The following is a 19,925-nucleotide window of genomic DNA, read 5'->3' on the forward strand; positions in this document are numbered from 1 at the left end:
AACGTGGACAAAATAATAGAAACAACTGTTTATAAACAAATAAATAATGGATAATAAATAATAAGGCTATTATGAGTCATGTAGCTATTAATAATAGTGAGGTTATATAGTATGACTGTATAATAGATGTCATGTAATGTCCTTATCATAAGAAAAGAACACAACAAAAGAAAGGAAGAGTCTAGATTATATGCACTAATTCAAATAGATTAGATGTTTTCAATGTAAATTAGGGCTGCCAACCAAGTTGAAGTGTTGCAACAAAACATGAGCCAGTGGCTGCGTGGCATTCTGCCTGAGAGCTGGAAATACCAGAAGCTGTAGGCCTGGTATCACACTTACACCAGCTCAAACTTCTGCTAAATAACTCGCAACAACTTGATGTGAACAAATGTTAATGTCGTGCAGGTAAATATCTTGCGCTTGAACTTTGCGTCAGCCGCTTACCTGGCTGCTCCCTCAGAGCCATGATTGACACGATATAGTGCGCCATGTCAAAACACGGAAACATGGACAAGTTTGCCAGTCCGTGGGACAGCTCGTCCAAGTTCAGCAACCCGAACACATCCATAGTGTGCTCTACAAAAGTCTCCAGCAGCAGCAGGAAGATGTAGTCTAGCTAATCCCAGAGAGGAGTCCGAATGGAGAAGAAGGCACCGGTCCAACTCCGAGCATCAGGTCTTCATCCGCCGCCTGTCCAGCCCTCTGTGTACAGTGTGACAGCAGCCGACGGCCCACACAGCTGTGTGTGTGTGTGTGTATGTATCCGCCACGGACACGCTGGTGCCAAGTGTCTCTCCGGTCGCCAGGCAACAGATGTGTGTAACGCTAGAGGAGTGTCATCGTCGGTGTTACCGCCGTCGACGACGCGGCTGTCATCGACTCATAGCCGGAATTCCTGCTCGCTGTTCCGCCATGCTAGTGATGTCCCGGGCGGAGCTTGAGCGGCTCTGTGATTGGAGGAGAGGGAACACGGGCCAGCCAATCACATGTCACAGTGTGGCTCTGTGAGGAGATGCTAACACTAACACACACACACACACGCACGCACACACACACACACACAGTGTGTGTTAGTGTTTACCTTCAACAGGTACAAATTGTGATATTTAACATCAATATTATAAGACAGAATTTATATGAATGTATTAATGTGACAAAATAGTTAGGTAACACTTTATTTTACAGGTCTGCAAATTTCATGGTAATTAGGTGATAATTAGCAAGTAACCTACTGGAAATTTATTTGGAATAACTGCCAAATCACATAAATATTTACCCCAAAATGTCTTCCTCTTACTTTATTATAAACATGATTTAATAATTATATGTTAAAATAGCATATAATGGTTAAAATAGGGCCCTTAGGCTTGAGAAGGGGCTGCTCTTCATCGGAGGTGGAAAACTAATAGATGACACTTCTGATCAGGCACAAATCTCACCATTGTGTGACTTATTGTCCACACAAATGCAACCTGGTATCTAATGTCATGATTAAGGGAGTTTTTAAAGAAATTTCAAAGAGGTTATTTGCTAATTATTATCAATTAATCTATCTATCTATCTATCTATCTATCTATCTATCTATCTATCTATCTATCAGCAGACATGGAAATAAAGCATATCAATGAACTTTGTATGCTTTTCCTGGAAATGTATTAAATAAATGACCAGTTTTTTATTACTGGGAAATAGCGGAATATATAATTATTATATAATGTTTATAATAGATATAAAATAATAATAAAAGTTCAGAGTCAAGTCTCAAGTCAAGACAGTCAAACAAAGTCATTTTTGATCAATTTTGAGGTAAATATTGGGATAATCTGGCATTAATTCCAAAGAAATGTCAAATATGTTACTTGTTAATTATCACCTAATTACCATGAAATTTGTGGACCTGTAAAATTAGGTGTTACTAATTCATTTTCCCCAGTTAATCCCACTCAATCAAAAGTCATAGTATAGGCAATATACAGTATTTAATGATTCAATTCATTGTGTCATGTTTATATGGCTCTGAGGACTTGTTCTTGAGGCAACTAAGATACACACAGATAGAGCAAGTATTTGTTTTGTGGTTTATGTATTTTATTACCTTCGGAAGATGTGCAAACTATATGCAGACAAGACACAAGGAAGGTGCAAACATGCCAAATCTATGCCTTGTAACAGATCCGTTAATCCCATAAAGTGCAAAATGGGGATGAATACATTAAATTGTTTTTTTTTAATTATATGTATTTTTTTATTTTAGTCATACAGTAGTTATAATTGCTAACTTTTTTAATTATAATTATAATAATAATAATAATTATTATTATTATTAGTAGTAGTAGTAGTATTATTATAATTATTATACATTATAATAATAATAATAATAATAATTATTATTATTATTGTTATTAATAAACAGAATTAAAAAATAATAACTTAGAATTTTTTTAATCAATAATAATCCCTGCACTGCAATCACTGCAATCCCTTTCATTACCCTTTTACCTTACATATAATTAAGAATTTGACGTACATAATTGAGAATTTGAGGTGTCTCCAGTCCCTTGTGGTATATGATTTATAAAAGAACTCCAAAGAAAATATTTGTTTTAATACTCTGTTTTATATCCCCCTCATTCTTCATTGATCAAGACAGTTTGCAGCCCTGCCAGCTATGACAGTTAGAAAATTAGAACCATATTTTGTGGTGCAAAACTGCTACGTACATACTTATAACATCTAGACAGCATTTTTGGGGGCTACTTTATCTCCTAACATTACAAAAGCATTGACCTATTCACACATGTGAGGGAATGCAGAAAACGTAATCGTAATCGAACGATAGTGTAGCTTATCACTAAAAACAAAACATATTGTAATCACCACTTAGTCTGTTGTCTCACATTGGGTCATATATTTTGACTTTGTTTGACAGCACACAGAGACTTAGAGGAAGTGTTGACACAACAACCAGTTCGCCTTGTTGTTGCAATAACATCCTGTGAATTTCTCATGTCAGAGTCACTGCAACATCAGTGGCTTCATCATTTATATTCAAATCATGTATTTAAAAAAACAAACATATATGATACATTGTCAGAAGTTACAAGGTTGGTTATACTGTACATAATTTGATATCCAAAAACAGATTTATCTTATCTATCACAAATGGTTTTGTACATGAAACACCCAACAGTCTTTGCATGTGCAAATCAGTCAGCCTTCTGGCCGGCATGAGCATGACACCTGGTGGTGGCTCGATAGTATATATATATACATACTGTATAGTATATATGTATATATATACAGTATATATGTGTATATATACAGTATATATGTGTATATATTTGACCAGGAATATTTCAAACGAAGCATTGGAAGGACCCCTGATTTGTCTTTGTGTTCAACTCTTCGACTTAACTTCTGTGCTTGTTTTATGCATGTTAGTGTCCTAGATGATAGGGTGTACTGTCCTAGATCTCTAACAATTTATCATTATTTATTTATGTTTATAATCTTTTTTTTATTATTCTTTTTTTTATTATGACTATTTTATTTAATTTGTTTATTTGTGTGTATTTATTTATTTATTTTTTGTACACTTGAATTTTGAGTGCCCCCTGGGTATTGTCATGGGTGGGGGGCGGGGGGTTGGCGGGATATCTATCAGTCCAAACATGTTTGTGCAGTGGATTGTCAGAATTGTATTAACAAAATCCAGAAATAAACTCTGTTTAAAAATATACATATATATATAAATATACAAAATAATAGTTATTTTCTTCGTCTGACTTTTTTAAAAACTATTTACCTTTAATACAATTGAATCAGATCTGATAATAGCTTGACTTAGCAACTGAAAAATACACTTTCTCTTTCTGTTTTACTGATACATTTGGTTACATGTATACAACAAAAAGAATAAACCTCTGAAGACATTAAATGGGATTCCCTCATGAAGATTATGTTGCACAACACCTTCTAATAGACAGCTGCAGCCAAAAAACTTGTGTTCTGTTTAATGTAAAACAGAATCTTCTTTCTGTCATGTGAGAAAGTAATTATGTAATCACCCAGAGTGATTAAGTCATCAAACTAATGCTTATATCATCTGTAAGGAGCATCTGTCTGTGTATATATCATCTGACATCTCAGTATGTCTTCGATCATTGAAATCAGCTGCTCTTACACTTCAAAAATATGAATTAATAGTAGGGCTGCCCCGTCTTAGTCGATCAATCGGTCGTTTTGGTCTTTACTGACTAAGATATTTTATTTAAATTTTTTATGACATACTATACTGTGACTTTGTTTATGACTTTTTATGACATATTATACCGTGACGTTTTTATGATTTTTTTATGACATACTGAGACTTTTATGAGTTTTTATGACATACTATATTGTAACTTTTTTATGATTTCTTATGACATACTACACATATTGATCAGATAATGGCCCTCTCTGACATTGAGGAGGAGGAAGAGGAGGAGGATGAAGACGCCTGGTCTGACTCGAGCGAAGATTCTGGTTATGAGTCCATGTCCGAGCATGAAGAGGACTCTGAAGACGATGATATCAACGTCATCATCAGACCTCTCTCTCCTCTCAACCAGCTGTTCCCAACTCCGAGCTTTTGGCAGGGATTTCGCCGAGGGTCATCTCCTGTTGGCCTTCCCGCTGGATGTCCTTTCTGCTTCCCTTTTGGTGTCCTTCCTGCGCAGCAAGAGGATCGCCCCGAAGAAGGTTGACCCTCAGTCTGTCAGAGGTCAGAGGAGTCCTCTCCCTCAACCTCAGGCCTCAGCATCTCCACAAAGAGGAGCAGGGAAGAGGACTGCACAGAGCAGGTAGGTGTGAAGAGGCAGTGCCAGTGTGAGGACAGCCATGAGGAGCCAGCATCCTCCACTTCAGGCCTCGGCTCCTCCACTAACCGGAGCAGGGAAGAGGACTACAGGTACGGCTTCAGGAGATACTGGCAGGGCCCTCCTGATGACAGTGACTCAGATTCAGACTCAGCACTGTTTGCTGCAGGATTGTACAACCTTTGCCTCTGGCAGGACTGATAAAGCCCCAGGCAGCCTTCCCACGCATCTGGCGGGGTTGGCCATATAGGTTGCATCTTGATGCACAGCTTTTTTTTCATATCTCTTTTATATATGGATTTCCTTTTGAGTCATAGTTGATGATGCTAGATGTTGATACCAGAGGTAAGTTAACAATTAATGGTTGTTATTCTGTTATGTGTTTTTCTTTATAAAGTAGAGATGGCTATACCAGACAAAGGTAAGTCAACACTTAATGACAGCATTAACACAAGTCTCCTGAAAGTCTCACTTATCACTAATTGAACAATTGTTGATTTTACTAACTCTCCATCTTTTTGTTTTTTAAGTCAGGCGCAGGTGGCTGTACCAGACGGAGCTATGGTAATAATTACTAACATTAAGACAAGTCTCCAAGTCTCTTTTACTCAGGTATTAGGCACCAACCAGATGAGAAGGATGGAGGACTACAGGACCAGATGAGAAGGATGGAGGACTACAGGACCAGATGAGAAGGATGGAGGACTACAGGACCAGATGAGAAGGTTGGAGGACTACAGGACCAGATGAGAAGAATGGAGGACTACAGGACCAGATGAGGAGGATGGAGGACTACAGGACCAGATAGATGGCGGCAGTGCCTTTCTTTCAGTGGGCTCAGTAAGTAATCCCCTCACTGAGACTACAGAAGTACCAGTAGTGACATAAAGTTAACTTTACACATGTGGATTCTCTTCATTACAGGAGCCTTCTTGAATATGATTCTATTGTTTATAATATGAGTTTAGTTCAGAGGTATTCATGACTTGTGTTTGTGTTTCAGAGGGCAGGACTCCTCTGTGTTTTTGGCCCTCCTGGATCAGCTGAGAGTGGACGTCAACCAACCAATCATCCCAGGAAGACCCAGCAGCACCACAACACCACCACTCTCAGCATCCTAGTGAGTCCTCCACCGCCCCTCCACCCCAACCCCCCCGACACCAGCCGCTTCACTGACGAGGACCGTCCCCGTCCTGACCAGCACAGAGGGCGCTGTTCTTTATCGGCTTCTTCTTCTGTGCCGGCGGGTTTGGGAAGCTCCTCACACACACAGGAAGCTGTTAGCACCTTGTTGCATCTGAGCTCACAAATCCAGAAAGAGACGGACCGTTCAGGCTGAATGAGAAATTCCTAAATGTATTTAATTTGTCACATAGAGTACAGTATGTTAGTGTAAACTATACGTACAGTATGTTTATCACCTCAATAGCATAATGATTCTAAATATTATTATTTTTTATATTAGAAACAATATAATAATCTTTCTTGTTTAAAATAATTCATAAATATGACAATGTACGACATTTTAAATACAATAAATATGGTGCAAATTATGATTCAGTGTTTCAGATTTTCATTTGACTCAAAGGCATTGCTGTAATTACTGTTAATTATTGCATATAATACTCATATGTATAGGTAAATCTCATATTACATGTTGATATAAATAAAATGGGGAACACTTTAGATTACGACCTGCAGCGTACAGTGTAATTCTTCCAAATTGAATTCATATTAAATCATGATTAATTGTATTGTTTTTGTACTGACTGTGTAGCAGTATAGTACATACTGATACATACATGTAGGTGTAAGTGAACAAGGTGTGACGCTAGGGAATACGGGGGTAACAATGTGGGAACTTAAACTGAATTTATACTACTGGATACCTATATTGTGTTATTACAGGGTACAGTACAGATGATTACAGTATGGAAGTATACAGACCTCCATCTAACTCTCACTATAAACTCGTCAATCATCAACGTCCTTATGACTCCTCCATCAAACACCAATCATAATCATTTGTTCTCAGATTTGAGCTCTAAGACACAAAACAACAGTTAATATTGTAGCAGAGATTGGACAATTTGCATGAATACAAAATCTTTATTCCAAAATTAGTTTATTTTTTACATCGACAGTCGTCCTTTAGTAGCAGTTTAATATGATAAAGCATCAGTTCCACTCTGAGCTATTGAATATATATATATATATATAGGAGTGAATCTGAATCTCATATGAGTTACTTTTCTTTATATTGATGTTTCTTCCAATATCATACAAAAGGTGTGAATATTTTGCTTGTGTTTTTACAAAAAAAAAGAGCAAAAACGTGCTTGATTTAGAAATACAATCACAACTTGATAAGGTGATTAAATGTGTTTTTATTTTGCAGCAGATGTTCAGAAGAGTTTTTGTGGAGTCTTCAAAACAGCTCCAAGTGCTGCTGATGAAGGACTTTATCAGAAAATAGTCTGTTTAGCTCTGTGACTTGAGTTTAAAGGTCAGACATGAGAGGCACAAACTGTAGCTACTGGGACTGTAATGTATACTAGAATATTCTCCTGCACTTATTATAACATGTCAACATGCAGCTTTCTCTCCCTGCTGAGGAACACTGTCAACTTTGATTTATTGTGTGAGATGTTAAAGAGGTTCTGTCAAAGACAGTTGTTGAATACTAATATGACAAAATACCTGCAGTCTCATCTTTACTACAATGATGAGTTCAATGTCCAGTGCAGTAACAGATATTAGTTCATCTTAAAATGTGGACAGAAAACCACAGAAACATGTTGAAGTTTTAAAAAATTAAAGTGTCCGTTAACACTAACGTTAGCTACGTTTCTTTGTTAATATCACAAAGTAAGCTAACTTATTTTAAAATTAGTTAACTCACAATACTTAAACATTGATGAAATAAATACACTTATTTTCTCTTTGAAAAGAAGAAAACTAGAATTACCGACTCACGGTTGTCTGCCTCCCTCAACCTGTCAAGTTACAGTTTACATCCACGTCGGTCCAAAATGTCACTTCATAATTTTATCATTATAAACATCTGTGTGAAATTGTCATAATTAGCAGATTACAGTTTTTCTCAATTGTTTACACACAAATACTGGTACTTGACACACAATGACCACAACATGTAACTCATGCACCAACCCCCTGAACCAATTCTGCTAAACTACAAGCACAATTCCTGCTTTACACTCAAATTGCAGTTCTAAAACACACTTTTTTCAAAACACTACACACAATTCTCTGCATTTGGCACAATTTTCATGAAGAAAATCTCGTTTTCACAAGGAACACACTGTCATTCAAAATTCTAAAGTCAATTGCCCTACTATGCACACTGACTCATCACATGGGCAAACACCTGTCACACAGTGTTACAATTAGCAATCAGTTGATGCTTTTCATGGCTGGATTTGACATGCTAAGCGATATTTCCCCCGCTGCTTGGCCAGGGAAAACATTGCTTGTGATGTGGATGAGGTGCTGTGGCCAGACCGAAACAAAAGAGAGGATGCAGCATAGTTTTTTTTACTGTAACTGTATACAGTAAATTCTTCTGTTGTTTTGTATGTAGACCACTGTATGTGCAACTTTGTGTTGGTTGGGATGTTCACTGTGTACATTGTTTTTGTGGGGAAAATAAAATATATTTGTTACCGTGTATTTGTGTGTTCTGAGTATAAAAACAATATTCTAAAATATTTTACAACACACTTATGTATGTACTGTCTGTAGTAAGTGTAACACTGAACAAAAAAAAGGCCTGAGTCATTATGATGAATGGAGAAGAAGTGTTTTCCATTCATCATAGTGTTTTACATTGAGCACATCAGTGTTCAACTGGTTCTTATAAATGTCTATTCATATGATGGTTTGTGTGTGTCATTTGAAAACAAAATACCATTTTGAGAAGAAATTACATTGTTTTGAATGTAAAGTTTAATTTTGCAGGAGAATTGAGGGGTTTTGCCCATTGTGTGTGTGTTTTTTGATTTGTGTGTAGAGTTCTGAGAGTATGAGGCATGCTTTCAGAAAATGTGTGTAAACAATCGAGAAAACTGTAATTCTTGAGTTATGGCCAAAAATGTGTTTTGTGAGGTCACAGTGACCTTTGACCTTTGACCACCAAACTCTAATCAGTTCATACTTGAGTCCACGTGGGTGTTTGTGCAACTTGTGTGCCGAGTTTATTTAGTTTAAAAAGTTTCCATCATTTTAAATCAAGTTTAACTACATCATGATGACACTTAACCTTTTCAAAACCAAGTCAGTCAGAAAGAAAGCATTCACATCATCAGTTCAGTGTTCACTGCATCCATTCAGATAAACCACCTTTGTGGTAAAACAGAGGGAACGATGACATCTGCTGGCAGAAAGTAGCTCCAGCAGGAACAACAGAACATGAACGGTGGTGAGAACGACTGCTTCAACACAGATTTATGAGGGGAAGAAGCTCCACGGGCGACTTTATGTGTCTGTGTTCAGTCATGTAACGTGAAAACTGGCAGTCACACATGAAACTGGAATTTTCCTATATGTACATGATGAGTGAATATAAAATCTAGAGTACGCATGTTAATCAGTTCTCTTTGTTTATTTTACATCAAACATTATATAAAATATGAAGGTGCTGACTTTACACCAAAATCCAGACGGAAACTGAAGTGAAGCCTCAACTGAATTCAGATTTGATCTAATTCCTTCTGTTTGTTACAAGCAAATATTTATCTTCTATAACATGAGAAATGCCTGGTATTGGTTTTAATCATGGATGAATAAAGAGAACTGGATCCAGCGTCGGAGGCTCCCGTTCATTCCTCTGAGAGTGTCTCAGTGGAGCGTGAAGCCAAAATGGCTCAACTGCCGAGTGATGAAGTACCCGAATCATCCGGTGATCTTCCTCATCCATCGGGCCCATAGTGCAGGAGCAGTAGTGTTTCCTTTAACTCCTCCTCCCATCCCTCGCTCCTTTAACTCCTCCTCCCATAAAAATAGAGAAATCATAAGAAAATATATTATTAAAAAAATTGAATAATACTGCACTGGGCCTCACCCGTGACACAACACATCAATCATATCTGACAAAAACATACACAGAGACAGCCACAGCTGGCCACAAAAGACATAACTGATTCTCAATCATGGATACATAAAATTTAAATTGTAGAAAATACAGGGAGAGTATCCACAAATAAGTCATTTTATTTAACCTTAAATAAAAATGCAAAAAGTCATGAAATAATAATAATAATAATAATAATAATAATAAATTAATAAAAAAAAAAAAAAAAAAATACTCTCTGTTCCCCGGGTAGTATAACGGATTTTCTCTAAATTCATACAGGACATAATGTCTCTGCTCCAATGTGAGTGGGAAGGAGGGGCAGCATCTTTCCACTTCAGTAAGATAGCTCGTCGAGCTAATGAAGAGGTAAAAGCCAAGACGTTCAGTTTTGCTTTAGGCAAGTTTAAGGCTGGAGCGATGCCAAAAATGGCAATTTGATGGTGAAGGGTTTCAGAAAATAGTACCAAAGACTATGTCCAAAATTTGGTCAAAAGGGGACATGTCCAGTAACTGTGGAGGAGTGATGCAGGTGCACTTTTACACTTATCACATGTAGGGTCCACGTCAGTGTACATTAGGGCTAATTTTGTTTCAGATATGTGGATACGATGAACTACTTTGAATTGCAGGAGTGCATGTCGAGCGCACATGGAAGAGGAGTGAATCTGATTTAGGATTGAGTCCCATATGTCATCAGTAAGAGTTGAGTCTAGGTCTCGCTCCCACGCAATTCGTACAGCTGCCATTGAGGGGCAGTGTAATTTTGGGATAAGGTTATAAAGGTTTGACATGATACTTTGTGATGTAGGGTTGAGAGAAAGAAATATACAAACAGGACTGACTGAGGGGGGATTGTGAGGAAATTGAGATATTAAACGCTGTACATTATGCCTAACTTGTAAGAATCGAAAAAAGTGTGTGTTGGCCGATACCAAAGGTTTCTGTCAGTTGAGAAAAACAGGCAAAGTGATTATCAATAAAGATATCACCAAAACATTTCAAGCCTTTTTTGTGCCAGATCTGAAATGCACCATCCGCCATTGCAGGAGCAAATAGATTATTAGCTGCGATAGGGCTTCAAAGATTCCAAAATTGTTCTTAAATTGGGCCCAGATTCGTAGGGCATGCTTTACCACAGGGTTACTGCGGGGTATATTAGAAGCAAGTGGAAGTGCGGCGCCTAAAAGGGCAGGTAAAGAAACTGGGCCACTAGCACTGACCTCCATTGCTACCCAGGCACCCTGCACCCCATGAGGGTTCAAGGTGGAAATGCATCCATACATCAAACTACGAATATTTGCTGCCCAGTAATAGTATTGAAAATTAGGCAGAGCCATTCCCCCCACTTGCTTGGGTCTTTGAAGGACTGCTTTCTGTAGCCGAGGGTGTTTGCCATTCCAAATGTAAGATGTAATTAAAGTGTCAAGGGGCCTTAAAAAAGGATTTGGGGATGAGAATGGGGAGACACTGGAAAAGATGAATAAACTTTGGAAGCAGTGTCATTTTAATTGAATTTATTCGTCCAATAAGGGACAAAGACATAGGGGACCATTTAGATCAAATTAGTTTTGCTTGAGCAAATAGACTAAGGAAATTTGATTTAAAGGGACTGTTTGTAACTTCTTACAAGTATAAATCATTGCAGGTCAGTGTTCCATGTGCGCTCGTGTGTGGCTACTGTAATGGCAATTTTCATATCTGCAGTTTAACACTGTACCTTTAGATAATCTCAGGGCCTCACATGTTCAACTTCGTCACCATAAGACAGTGACCTGACATTTTAGTTCTCTGTAACTGCAAACAACAGATTGCTGAAATACTTGTTATGTCTTGTGATGCTCTGTTGTCTGCTGTGTGCTGACGCATTGATACACTTTCTATCCTTCTCTTCTTTTCTTCTTTGCACTTATCTTCATGTTATGCTTTAAATGTATAAATACTGACTACTCTTTGTATTCGGGGCTCACTTGCCACAGTCCACAACAGGTGGCTGTGCTCGTGAGTCCATCTGCAGTCCATCTGCAGATGTTTTAGTTATTAATGTATGCCTTTTTATTAAATTCACTGAAAGACAAGTTGTTACGTTGGTTTGTGTCTTGTTTTAACAGAAACTGCCACCACACTACGCTGCTCAGACTCTGTTCAGATGCAGGAAAAGCCAACACTAGGATCAGCATTGATTGGAGAGCATTGACCTTCGTCTGGTCAGCTAACATTACTGCCAAGCAGCTGAAATATAGAGTGATATTGTGGTTTTAGCTGACGTGTGTCGCCTCACTGTTTTGAGCGATGCTCGTTCATGTCTATGTAGAGCGAGCACAAACGCGAGGGCGAGCAACAGGACGCTGACTTTCGTTGTCTTAACGGCCGCAGGTGTCGCTGTTAACAAGCAATTTCTGATTCTTACAAATAGTCCCTTTAAATAAGTTATTGAATTCCCTAGTGACATATATCCCAAGATAGCTAAAGCGTTCTTTCACCAACAAATCATAACAGAAGTTTTTTCAAGACGCTTATGCCAACATATTTATGGCTTACAGATTTCTAGATGATATCTAGGGCATGTGGACCTACTCGAGAGATGATTTTGATGTATTTCTAAACACTCTGCACAACCACACTTCTATCAAACTTAAGTCCTCTGTGAGTCTGACATCTGTAGATTTTTTGAACACCATTCAAAGGGGAAAATTTCCAAAACACTCACACGCTGTATCCAGTGTTCTTTAAAGAGACAGACATTCATGCTCTTCTATGTAAAACTAGTCACCACCCTGAGCACACGTTTGCTGGGTTGGTTAAATCACAGTTGTTAAGATTTCACAGAATGTGCACTCTAACTGAAGATTTTAAGCATTCTACCAAAGAGTTGTTCTCAACTTTGGTCACTAGGGGGTGACCAGGTCCTTCCTCAGAAAGGCCTACAAAACTTTCAACAAAACTAAACCCATAGTAGGGACTTCTCAGCTCCCATTTGTCACCATGTTTTCTCCAGCAACAGTGAAACTTGTCAGAGTGATTAGAAATCATTTCTACAATTTTACTAAGGAAGCTGGATTATTATTACAGGACTATAGTATCATTGCAGCTTTCAGGAAAAATAAAAACCTACAGGAGTATTTAGTCAAAGCTAAGATAAAACCTTTAAACGACCCTAAACCCAGAGGTGGAAGGTGAAAGTCCTAAATCAAATTACTACCTTATTACATGTAAACCATGTGGTTTACAATATGTGGGGGAAACCGATAATTATTTTCTTGTTATATTTACTCAACATAGATATAACATATTGAATAAGAAAAAATATATATACCCCACTAGTTCAGCACTTCCTTATACAGTACATGGATGGAACTCAGTTCAGGCCACAGCCACAAAGTAATCCAAGATGGAGTTTATCTCAAAGAATGAAAGCTGAAAAAAGTTCAAAATGAGATACTGTACATCCTACGGGTCTCAATAAGAGATAGGAGCTCCACAGTGTAATACCTCTGTTTGTAGTTATTTATTACATCTACTTTACCTGTTTTATTTGCTTTATAGCTAGGTGTGTTTAACCTGTTATATGTTTTACCTGTCTTGTTTAGTCTTGTCAAGTATCTGTTTTAAAGACCTGACCAGGAGTGGCAACTGGGAATCTCGCTGTATTTAATACAATGACAATTAAGCTTTCTATTCTATTCACAGTGATGGACAGTGCATCTTATTCTAATACAAACCCTCTTATTCCCTAACCCACCTTCCGTTCCCGAGAAAACTAATTCAGTGTGGGGACTCACCATTCTTACCTGTAACTCCAGAACACAAGGTCATTGCGACTTGAAACCGACATGCGTCCAATGGTTTTTCGGGGAAGCTGAACACACAAGTCTTGGTCCCGAGTTCGAGACCTTCCGTTCCCGAGATACATCAACTTCCGTTCAAAAAGTGACGTATTTCCGGAACGGACGTCGTAGAGACTCATAACCCAGACAGACTTCTTCAACGCCACCCCAAAAAACCCAGTTAGAACTTGGTCCCGAGTCTCTACGACCTTCCGTTCCTGAGATATCCAAATTCAGTAGGGTACTGAAAGGAGTTTTAACCCCCTTAACCCTAACTCTAACCCTGACCCTAACTCTAACCCTCTTCGGCACTACGATTTACACCTAACCCTAGCCCTAACCCCCGTAACCCTAACCCTCTTCGGGACTACGATTTACACCTAACCCTAGCCCTGAAGTACAACGCAGGGAGATCTCTGGGTCACGAACTCCCCTAACCGTTCCTGAGATATCCGAATTCAGTAGGGTACTGGTTATCCCCTTAACCTAACCCTTCCCTGGCCTTACCCACCTGCATCTCTTTCCCCCATCAGCCTCTCAGTTTACATACCGGCCCTGTTCCATTCATTCCCTGCCATATACAGCTATAGATCTTTGGACTGTCTTTATGTGCCTTGATTTTCTGTTTTCGGGTCCATTTCCTGAGTTGTGACACTACAGAGCTCCTTTCAGAAAAAAAGACAAAACTGCATAATATCCAGCTTCTCATTTAGATTGCATTGAATGTTTGTAATTCAAGACTTTAAATTTGTACTTGTGTTAATATTTATTTTAATTGTTAAGTACTGGGTGGCTTTCTTTAAAAATGACATTATTATCGTACCTGATGTTGAAATGAAACCAAATTAAATTTTCACATATTTCTCTGTTTTACAAATATTCACATACAGTATATGATGAAATGTGAAATACAATAAATTGTCTTACAGCCGCACGAGTTTCATTTTCATTGCATTTCTTCAGTGGTAAGGCAGAGGAGTTGAAAGAAACATATTTAACCAGAAAGATGTTGACACTGTGAGACACAAAACACAGAACTGATATAATATTTAATAAGAAACAACAGCGCTGAAGGTTTTCATGGTGTATTTACATCATTTGAAGACACTCCTAGACCCAAAAGCAATGCATTGTGAGTTATGTTAAGCATACAAGTGACAAAATATGCAAGTAGTTGTTTCCTATTTAGTACCAATGACCATGTGACAGATGGCTAATATATATTTTACATCTTTAAATCATGTTTGTTAGAATATAAATGTATATACTAAAATCAGTAATTAATGCTTGTAATAATAATCAAATAAATAATAAATCATCTTAAAATAATAAATATAAAATACAGAAGTATGGCCACCATTAAAACAGTAATCATGGAGCAGCACATCTATGTCATCATACTTACTCATATGCTAGGCTAACTGCTGATGCTACATACATACATTTTAAGAAACTATGGTTGATTACAGAGCCCAATATTGGTTATCTTTATTTACTTTTCGTAAATCTGTTTATTCTAAAGTCTACAAGTGGTGACAGTCTCATGTTGGCAGACATTGTCAAAATTTCTTTTTTTAAATCACACATACATTGAGACTGCACATGTGAACACAAGCTGGGGTAAGAATAAGTCAAAAAATAAGTGCATACGTGTGTATACGTGTGTATGCATTTATTGTTTTGAAAATTGTAACAAGTTGAATTTGAAAAAAAAAAAAATGTCTATCATACCAGAGATATGACTGAACAAATAAAAGCAGTTAACCATATTTTTTTAGCTATTTCTTGAATCCCCAAACTGCATTAGGAACACACAAAGGACGAAATGAGCCATATATTCAGTCTTCCATTGATACACACTATATAGATATTATTGCATTTAAAGATGCAATCAGTAATATCATATTGGTGATGGAGGACACACAAGTTATTGGAGTGTTCTCTTGAAGAAATAAAGCCATAGAGGTCTTCATGCTAGCAGTTATTTTTATTTGATGGCACCACCTTATCTGAGTCAGTTTGCACACTGTGAACATGTGGATACCTGCCAGCTTAGAAAGAAATGAAACTTTACTTTCAAAAAGATACATTCAAGCGTTATGAGAAACGTAGGATCCAGCATTGATCATGACTTTACTTTAAGTCAGGATATTTAGGCCTATGATGTTTCAATGACCGTTGTATCTGTTTTTTGTTTTTTTTAAATCTGTCCCTTGTCAGTCCTTAAACATTATGTAAGTGCAATACTCGACCAGTTCAGTACCCTTTAACATAGACATAGTACACTTGAATTATGCAGATCAATTATAGAATTTACTAAAATGAAAAATCTTTGGGGTTATGTTAAGCATATAAGTGCCAGTATTAGTAACACTACAGAGCCAGACTTTAGTGATTGCACCTTTATCTAACAGCTATAATATTCATTCACCAGCAGGATTCCAGATTAGATGGTGATGAATAAAACCAGTATGATTTGTAACATCAAATGCAAGGTAATGAGCTGATTCATTATTTATTCTTTCAAGTTCAGTACCAGGTCAAATGGCTGGAGAAGAAACCACATCAATTGCTCATTATTCCATCACAGCATTCAAGGACATAGCATGCACCTCGTATAAGTTTCATATCAAACTGTTGTGTCAGTGAGCACTTCCAACTGCAGGACGTTAAAAGCAGCCAGCTAGTTGTTTTTTGATTGTTAACTGGAAGATTAAGATGGTGAATATATGGCCCAGTATGCAATGCTGCACTTCCCTTTAAGCATACTAAACAGAAAGGCACCATTGATATTTTTCTGCACTGAAACATACCGTGAACTGTTGCTACATACTAGTGTATGGCACTTTACCTACAAGACATGAACACATTTGTAAATTTTTTTTTTTTATATAAAAAGTCTTTATTTACTACATCACTAAAATAAAAGTTTCATTTATCTTTAAAAGTCTTTACACAGCAAACGATTTATAGAAAATAAAGGTTTAATAGTGACTATTCCTTTTTTTCCCTCAACATAAAGGATTCTCAGCCATTTCTTTTAACTTCACACAGCAACTGGATCTCGTTTGGTGGTGTAACTGGATGACTCGTATTGCAGGTCATCATTTGGTGGTGCTGGGTTAGTCCTGCTGCTGTCCATAGCCCTGAGCAACAGGGCTGTAGTGCTATCTGTAGTAAGGAAAGGTGTGTGTTCCCCATGAGGCTCCTCTGTTTCACTCACTAGCATGCCGTCACCACTGGACTCCGCGTTATGCAGCACATGGCCATTGGTGACTCTTTTGGTGCTGAAGCTGTTGATGTTATTGTTTGTGTTAAATTGCTTCTCAGGTGATGCTGAGAACACATGGCTGTCAGCTGTGGTGGCGTGGTCACCGTGGTAACCATTCTCCATAGTATACAGCGGGCTAGGTGGTAAGCTGTGTGCCACATGGCCATGGTTGTAGTGGGCGGAGGTCCTCTTCTGTTCGTCTCGGCTCAAGGACTTGCGCGGCTGATGTGTGTTTGACAAAAGCAGGGGGCGCTCCTCCTCACCAGAGGGGCTTAAAGCCATAGAGGGGACAGAGGTTGCCAGGCTGGACAGTGGGGCCGACATCTCTGATGGAGGAGACCCTGGAGTTGCAGGAGAGACCAGGGACACTGGAGACAGCTGAGTCGGGGTTGTCATGGCAGGTACAAACCTACAACAGAAGTACAATAACAACAGAAACATGTTTTACACATTTACTTGAAAGATGTTCAAGTCCAATGTTTATGTGACACATTTGAAATAAAAAAAAAAGTCCACATCACTGTCTGAGTTATTGAACATAATAGTCTAATACACAACAAACTACAGCTTCAAATAAACTCAGAAAAAAAAGTTTGGAAATTTGTGTTTGGTGGATTATTTCTCTGTTGTTACAATGCTAATGGTCATTGTATTTTACATCGTTTGAAAGCCTGTTTATTTACCTTCACAATGATGTCCAACTTGTAAGGATCATGCATTTGTATGATGAGCAGCACAGCTGATTATTTGGGTAGCGCCCAAGTAAAATTCGCCAAAATTCTCTGCCGATGCTAAACAGTGTATTCTCCTGCTATGCTGATTGTTGCACCGATGGAGTAACAGCTTTTGGTGGGGGCAGTGTCATGGTGTGGGGGTGTGGAGAGAATGGAATGGCCTGCTAAGAGTCCAGACCTCAACCCAATTCAACACTTGTGGGATCAGCTTGGGCGTGCTGTACGTGTTAGAGTGACCAACACAACCACGCTGGCTGACCTGCAACGAATCCTGGTTGAGGAATGGAACGCCATCCCACAGCAACGTGTGACCAGGTTGGTGACCAGCATGAGGAGGAGGTGCCAGGCTGTTGTGGCTGCGTATGGATCTTCCACCGCTACTGAGGCTCCTGACGGTGGATTAAATGAATAACGTGTAAAATTGCCAATATGTCTTGTTTGTTCCTTGTTACTGATAGAGAGTTCAATCATCCAATCCACCAAACAACTCAAAACAAGAGTCAATACCAACAGGAGAATACACTGTTTAGCATCGACAGAGAATTTTGGCAAATTTTACGTGGGCGCTACCCACATAATCAGCTGTGCTGCTCATCCCACAAATGCTAGATCCTTACAAGTTGGACATCATTGTGAAGGTAGATAAACAGGCTTTCCAACGATGTAAAATACAATGCCAATTAGCATTGTAACAACAGAGAAATAATCCACCAAACACAAATTCCCAAACTTTCTTTTACGAGTTTATATAGAGTTGAATTGCCGATGATACTGCAAAGAAAAAAAGAGTAAAGGCCAGATGGACAGATGCATGGATGGATTTACATGGCATTGCAGGGGCAAGGATAGAGAACAGTGATCACGGTCAGCAGAGGGAGTGCAGTGGAAATGGCTTTGCTAGATGTGTGTTACCGAAAACAAGACAATTACTGAGGCATTAAAAAAAATTGCTTCATGTTGTCTTCACAACAATCTCCACTGGCATCAGGAACACCATTCACAGTTCTTGTGGTCTCCACAAGGTACAGTACCTTCGTAGGATCCGTAGCCCGACATGTAGTTCCATTTTAAAGTGGTGAACAGACACCCGTACCATGTAGTATTACTGTAGAACACTCATAATTATAGAAGTAAAGAACAAAAGAAGAATTTGTCTACTTGCCCCCAAAAGACCTAAGGCAACAGAGATACGTTTTTTGTTTTGTCCTTTTGCAGACATATTCATTGTGGTCTTTCCAGGATGGCAGATGGTCTAGCATAACACCCGAGTACCTGCTTGATTTTTGCTTTATTGATAGCAACAGCAACGTTACGAGAGTCAGATGGTGAACCAAATACAACTTCTTTAGTTTTCTTTGTTCAGAAAGGGAATGCCTTTCCATTTTAGAGCATGTTGGAGACGGGCCACGATCCAGCCCCTGTCCGGTTTGAATTGTGGATATGGAGAGAGCTGGCTGTCCTTCGTAGGCTTGAGTTTGGAGAAGTGGAATGTAGGATGGTTGCACAAAGTTCGGGGGGGCAGGCTGCTCGCTAAACCAGCGATTAAAGAACAAAGCCCACCTGGCCTGTCGCTTGGCTGAATGGCTGCACTCCGGGTTTTTATGGTCGTTCCATACAATGAACGATTGTTTTGAATGTCCCGATTGCCGATATCGTAGTTCTTTTCTGCGGGACACAACTTGCGAGGGAAAAAAAGCACAGGGGTGGAGCTTCTGATCAGAGATGGACCTCTGGGAGAGGACAGACTCCACACCAGAATCAGAGGCATCTACTTCTACCACAAACAGGATGGATCAGGAAGACTGAGTATAGGAGCTGAGCCTTTTCAACTCTTCAACTGAACACCTTAAAACTCTTTAGAAACATGGAATTCACATTTTTCGGTCTTCACAAACAACATCAAGAACACGCACGACATGTCAGGTATGTTCTCCATAGGCTTCTGGAGAACTGGCATGCGCCGAGCTCTTGGAGAGCCCCCCCGCCATGGAGGTGAGCTGCTGATTATACTGAATGAATAATACTGAGAGCTCAGGGAGGAGTTATGACACCGACAAGGCCGAGATACGTGCGTGATGGAGCGAAGTGGCTCTGCTGGAAGAATTGTCTGTGGTCTGATTGCAGTGGGAATGTCATGGCTTGAGG

At 38.7% G+C, this 19,925-nt stretch overlaps 2 protein-coding genes across 8 annotated transcripts in view; both read right to left on the reverse strand.

Moving 5' to 3' along the window:
• The window catches only part of tmem38b (transmembrane protein 38B), a 173,134-nt gene extending 172,201 nt beyond the window's left edge, over window positions 1-933 (reverse strand). For all 4 annotated transcript variants that reach the window (XM_074617331.1, XM_074617333.1, XM_074617329.1 and 1 more), the window contains exon 1: window positions 448-933. In XM_074617331.1, coding sequence (XP_074473432.1) covers window positions 448-571 — 124 coding nt within the window. In that variant the 5' untranslated portion in view covers window positions 572-933. The remainder of the gene's footprint in view (window positions 1-447) is intronic.
• A 13,618-nt stretch (window positions 934-14,551) lies between these two features.
• Window positions 14,552-19,925, reverse strand: part of nrg1 (neuregulin 1) — a 53,927-nt gene continuing 48,553 nt past the window's right edge. For 2 of the 4 annotated variants that reach the window (XM_074617310.1, XM_074617311.1), the window contains one exon: window positions 14,552-17,455. In XM_074617310.1, coding sequence (XP_074473411.1) covers window positions 16,822-17,455 — 634 coding nt within the window. In that variant the 3' untranslated portion in view covers window positions 14,552-16,821. The remainder of the gene's footprint in view (window positions 17,456-19,925) is intronic. The other 2 variants (XM_074617312.1, XM_074617313.1) reach the window with 1 other exon arrangement.

This window comes from Sebastes fasciatus, chromosome 19, assembly GCF_043250625.1.
Source record: "Sebastes fasciatus isolate fSebFas1 chromosome 19, fSebFas1.pri, whole genome shotgun sequence".
Lineage (NCBI taxonomy): Eukaryota > Metazoa > Chordata > Actinopteri > Perciformes > Sebastidae > Sebastes > Sebastes fasciatus.